We start from the raw sequence: 6,114 nt of genomic DNA, 5'->3' as shown, positions 1-6,114 counted from the left end.
TGGAAAGTACTGCAGTACAAAGGGATCTGGGGGTCCCAGTGCAAGAAAATCAAAAATTTAGTTTGCAGGTGCAGCAGGTGATCAAGAAGGCAAACGGAATGTTGGCTTTTATTGCTAGGGGGATAGAATATAAAAACAGGGAGGTATTGCTGCAGTTATATAAGATATTGGTGAGACCGCACCTGGAATACTGCATACAGTTTTGGTCTCCATACTTAAGAAAATACATACTTGCTCTCGAGGCAGTACAAAGATGGTTTACTCGGTTAATCCCGGGGATGAGGGGGTGGACATATGAGGAGAGGTTGAGTAGATTGGGACTCTACTAATTGGAGTTCAGAAGAATGAGAGGCGATCTTATTGAAACATATAAGATTGTGAAGGGGCTTGATCGGGTGGATGCGGTAAGGATGTTGCCAAGGATGGGTGAAACTAGAACTAGGGGGCATAATCTTAGAATAAGGGGCTGATCTTTCAAAACTGAGATGAGGAGAAACTTCTTCACTCAGCGGGTGGTAGTTCTGTGGAATTTGCTGCTCCAGGAAGCTGTGGAAGCTACATCATTAAATAAATTTAAAACAGAAATAGACAGTTTCCTAGAAGTAAAGGGAATTAGGGGTTACGGGGAGCGGGCAGGCAATTGGACATGAATTTAGATTTTAGGTTAGGATCAGATCAGCCATGATCTTATTGAATGGCGGAGCAGGCTCGAGGGGCCGATTGGCCGACTCCTGCTCCTATTTCTTATGTTCTTATGTTACCTCCAGAGTTGATAATTCCAATGGTCTGCTGTCGGGCTACCCATCTTCCACCCTTCATATACTTGAATTCATCCAAAACTCTGCTGCCTGCATGTTAACTCGGACCATGTCCCGTTCTACCATCACTCCTGTGCTCGCTAACTAACATTGGCTCCAGTTCCGGGAACGCCTCGATTTTAAAATTCTCATCCTTGTGTTGAAATCCCTCCATGGCCTCGCCCTTATCTCTTTAACTTCCTGCAGCCCAACAACCCTCAGAGATCACTGTGTTCCTCTAATTCTTGCCTCTTCCATATCCCTGATTTTAATCGCCCCACCATTGGTGCCTGTGCCTTCAACTATCTCAGCCCTGATCTCTGGAATTCCCTCCCTAAACCTCTCTGCCTCTTTTCCTCTTTCTCCTCTTTGGAGACGCTCCTTACAACCTCCCTCTTTGATCAAGCTTTTGGTCACCTGTTCTAATATCTCCTTATGTGGCTCGGTGTCAAATTATGTTTGTTAATCGCTCCTGCAAAGCGCCTAGAGACGTTTTACTACCTTAAAGGAGCTATATAAATGCAAGTTGTTTTTTTGTTGTTGCGTCAGAATATATCGGGTTCTGTGAGAGTGAATCAATATATAAAGGGGTACAATGGGCTATAGACATTCAGGAAGTCGCCAGAATGTTACCGGGGTCTGTGAGAGTGGGTTATTATATAAAGGGGTACAATGGGCTATAGACATTCATGGAATCACCAGAATGTGTCATCATTTACAGGGGTCTGTGAGAGTGTGTTAATATATAAAGGGGTACTAAGGGCTGTAGGTATTCTGAGAGCCTCTGTATTGTGTCGGTATGTACGCGGATCTGTGAGAGCGGGTTAATATATAAAGGGGTATCAAGGACTGTCGACATTCAGGGAATCCCCAGATTGTGTCAGTATGTTCAGGGGTCTGTGAGAGTGAGTCGATATTTGCAGCGGTACCAGGGACTATAGACATTCAAGATGTACCCAGATTATGTCAGCATTTATCGGGGTCTGTGGGAGTGATTCAATATTTACAGGCATACTAGACAGCAAACATATTTATACAGTCCACAGATTGCGTCAGGAATCGCAGTAGCCGAACAATATTTTTCGAAATATCCAGAGCCTTTATCATTGTCTGTAGGAATATTCGCAGGGAAATCCATAGACTATGCGAATATTTACAGTAGAATCCAAAGACAGTGCCATTTTTTGCAGGTAGATCCAGAGACTGTCCCAATGTTTACAAGAGGGTCCATAGGCTTGCCGATATTGACAGGGTATCGAGAGATTGTAAAAATATTCACGGGATGATCTCCAAAATGAATGGTAGAATAGTTCAGTTTCCATCTCAGTGTAAGCTCAACCCTTGAGAATTGGTTAGAAACTCTCTGAAACTAAACGATTTCACTCGGAAATAATCTGCAATTTGTAAATGAAGCTGCTCTGGCTTCACATCCGTGCTGTCAGACTGCGGGTCTCATAGTTTCGGTTCTTTCAAACATTTATTAAAATAATATACTGGGCTTTGGGCATTCTATCTGTGTAATATTTGGTTAAATATATGTTGTGATATAAAAATTGTTGGATTTAAAGTTATTAACTGAATCTGTTTGTTCAGCGAGTGTAATTAATATCAGTCTCCATGGGCCCTAATTGTGTCATTGAAGTGTTTCTCTCTGCTATAAATAATCGACTTCTTTCAACATGTTCTCCCATAGTGTCAGTTGGAGCATAACCTCCGGCACGAACAGAGATCAGCGGCTCTACAGAAAGGGAAAGCATAGATCGGAATCGAAGAGCAATAGATTGGAATGTTACAACAATGGGTCGGAATCTGAGAATAATAGATTGGAATGTTACAACAATGGGTCGGAATCTGAGAATAATAGATTGGAATATTACAACAATGGGTCGGAATCTGAGAACAATAGATTGGAATATTACAACAATGGGTCGGAATCTTAGAACCATAGATTGGTCTAGTCCATTCTGGGTTTTTCAATATCTGCATGACGATTATGATTCAATATCAATAGAGTGGTGGATATTTTATGCGCTTATGGGGATAAAAGTAATTTATTATCCTCTCCTCGTTGCTGTTGGTGTTCCTGGTAAGTCTCTGTATCCAGTTATTAATTCTATGAAACATTTTTCTCTTTATTACTGTTCTTGTCATTCCCTGTCCAACACTCGCTGCTGTTGGTGCGCCTGGTAAGTATCCATATCGAGCTTAATATTTAGAGGCGGTACCCGCGATGGGAGATATATTGATACGGGGAACAGGAGTGGGAAATATATAAACGCAGGTTTTCTGAATGTGAGATTTAAGTTACAATGTGTCCTTGGGGTGTGTAAGTATTTACAGGGGATCCAGAGATGGTGCTAATATTTACAGGGGTTCCAGAGACGGCACGAATGTTTACAGGAAATTCATAGATAGTACAAATATTTACAGGTGATCCAGAGGCGGTACTAATATTTACAGAGGGTCCAGAGGCGGCACGAATATTACAGGAGATACAGAGATAGCATAAATATTTACAGGGGATCCCGAGATGGTGATTATATTTGCAGGGGATCCAGAGGCGGCGCTAATATCTACAGGGAATCCATAGATGGTACTAATATCTACAGGGAATCCATAGATGGTACTAATATCTACAGGGAATCCATAGATGGTACTAATATTTACAGGGGATCCAGAGATGGTAGTAATATTTACAGGGGATCCAGTGACGTTACTAATATTTACAAGGGATCCAGCGACGGTACTATTATCTACACGGGATCCACAGACGACACGAATATTTACAGGGGTTCAAGAGACAGCACTACAATTGACAGAGAATCCAGAGGTGTTACTCATATTTACATTGGGTCCAGAGACGGTACTAATATTTACATTGGGTCCAAAGATGATACTAATATTTACAGAAAGATATAGAGAATGTATTAATATTTACTGGCGATGCAGAGTCAGAACTAATATTTACAGTTGATCCAGAGGCAGTAATAATAATTGCAGTGGGATCAAGATATAGTACTAATATTTACAGGGGATCCAGAGATGGTACTAATATTTAAAGGGGATCAAGAGAAAGTACTGTTATTTACAGGGGATCCAGAGATGGTACTAATATTTAAAGGGGATCAAGAGACAGTACTGTTATTTACAGGGGATCCAGAGATGGTGCTAATTTTAACAGGAGATCCAGAGACACTACTAATATTTAGAGAGGATCTAGAAATGGTGCTAATGTTTACAGGAATCCAGAGACGGTACTAATATTTACAGGAACCCAGAGATGGTGCTAATATTTACAGGGGATCCAAAGATGGCACCAATATTTACAGGAATCCAGAGACGGTACTAATATGTACAGGAATCCAGAGACGGTACTAATATGTACAGGAATCCAGAGACGGCACTAATATTTACAGGAATCCAGAGACGGCACGAATATTTACAGGGGATCAAGAGAAGGCACTAATATTTACAGGAATCCAGAGACGGCACTAATATTTACAGGGGGTCAAGAGAAGGCACTAATATTTACAGGAATCCAGAGACGGCACTAATATTTACAGGGGGTCAAGAGAAGGCACTAATATTTACAGGGGGTCCGAGCCTGATGAATAATTTCCTTGTTTATTTCTCTTCCTTACAGTTAACTTATTGACGATTCTGATCATGTCTCGGGGAAAGTGCGGTCTCTCGAAATGTGTCACTCGCTACCTGGTGGCGATGGCAGAGGCGGATCTACTGGTCGTTATCACCGATCTGATACTCAGGCAGATTCCGATTGCTTATATGTTTCACTTTCAGTTCGTGAAACGGTCCATTCCTGTGTGTAATATCCACGCCGTCCTGCTTTTCGCAGCCACAGACTGTTCTGTCTGGTTCACCGTCACTTTCACCTTTGATCGATTTGTGGCCATTTGCTGCCAAAAGCTGAAAACTAAATATTGCACGGAAAGAACGGCGGCTGTGGTTCTCGGAACCGTGACTGTACTGAGCTGTTTGAAGAATATTTTCTGGTACTTTATGTTCACGGGTCGGTATATGCTTGTCAATGAACCCTGGTTTTGTGATGTAACACTCAATTTTCTGTATTCACGTGTGTGGGCAGCAATCGAACTCCTTTATTATATCCTCACTCCGGGGGTCCCATTTGTTCTGATTCTACTGCTCAATGCCTTAACCGTCAGGCACATCTTAGTGGCCAGCAGAGCCCGCACGAGACTCAGAGGCAACAGCAGTGGGGAGAATCCCAGAGACCCAGAGATGGAGAACAGAAGGAAGTCCATCATTTTACTGTTTGTTATCTCAGGAAACTTTATACTGTTTTGGGCGCTGTATATGGTGTTTTCTATATGCAACCGGATATATTATTTAGGGTATTCTTCTGTATATCTACATTCCTTTGTACAAGAAATAGGACTCATGCTTCAGCTTCTGAGTTGCTGCACGAACACTTGTATTTATGCCGTGACACAGACTAAATTTAGAGAGCAGTTGAAGAATGTGGTGAAATATCCCTTTACTGTGATTGTTAATTTCATTAAATAATTGGAAGATGTGAAGCAGAGTCAGTGCTTTGCCATACGGTGTCTGAATCTCTCTACCAGGCTACGGCACTGCAAACACTGTATATTCTGCAATCAGAGAATCGTTTATCAACTGAGGCTATTTGTACAGCATTTTACAGCGTTTCTCAGTTAACATCTGGGAACACAGGAACATAGGAACAGGAGTAGGCCATTCAGCCCCTCGTGCCTGCTCCGCCATTTGATAAGATCATGGCTGATCTGTGACCTAACTCCATATACCCGCCTTTGGCCCATATCCTTTAATACTTTTGGTTGCAAAAAGTTATCTATCACAGATTTAAATTTGGTAATTGAGCTAGTATCAATTGCCGTTTGCGGAAGAGAGTTCCAAACTTCTTTTTCTAATCTCGCTCCTGAAAGGTCTGGCTCTAATTTTTGGACTGTGCCCCCTACTCCTGGAATCCCCAACCAGCGGAAATAGTTTCTCTCTATCCACCCTCTCTGTTCCCCTTAATATCTTATAAACTTCGATCAGATCACTCCTTAACCTTCTAAACTCTAGAGAATACAACCCGAATTTGTGTAATCTCTCCTCGTAACTTAACCATTGAAGTCCGGGTATCAAGCAAGTACAAGTTGTAAAATATCAAGTGGCAACTAAATGCACCAAATGAGTTACTATATTGGAGAAATTTAAGGTCATAAAATAAACAAGCATACAAGGTTGTTAATGAGGCGGGATGTAGAGGAGATGCTGGGAATGTGGGTGCCGGTGACCAGTGTGTAAATGG

General features: G+C 41.8%; 1 protein-coding gene across 1 annotated transcript; it reads left to right on the top strand.

Moving 5' to 3' along the window:
• Window positions 1-2,678: 2,678 nt before the first annotated feature.
• LOC137335964 (probable G-protein coupled receptor 139) lies at window positions 2,679-5,342 on the top strand. Its single transcript, XM_068001470.1, has 2 exons — window positions 2,679-2,883; window positions 4,441-5,342. The coding sequence occupies exons 1-2, from the start codon at window positions 2,679-2,681 to the stop codon at window positions 5,340-5,342; spliced, it is 1,107 nt and encodes a 368-aa protein (XP_067857571.1).
• The last annotated feature ends 772 nt before the right edge of the window (window positions 5,343-6,114 follow it).

The sequence above is a fragment of the Heptranchias perlo genome, chromosome 20, assembly GCF_035084215.1.
Source record: "Heptranchias perlo isolate sHepPer1 chromosome 20, sHepPer1.hap1, whole genome shotgun sequence".
In the NCBI taxonomy this organism is placed as follows: Eukaryota; Metazoa; Chordata; class Chondrichthyes; order Hexanchiformes; family Hexanchidae; genus Heptranchias; species Heptranchias perlo.
This window is presented reverse-complemented; position numbering and strand designations above follow the sequence as displayed.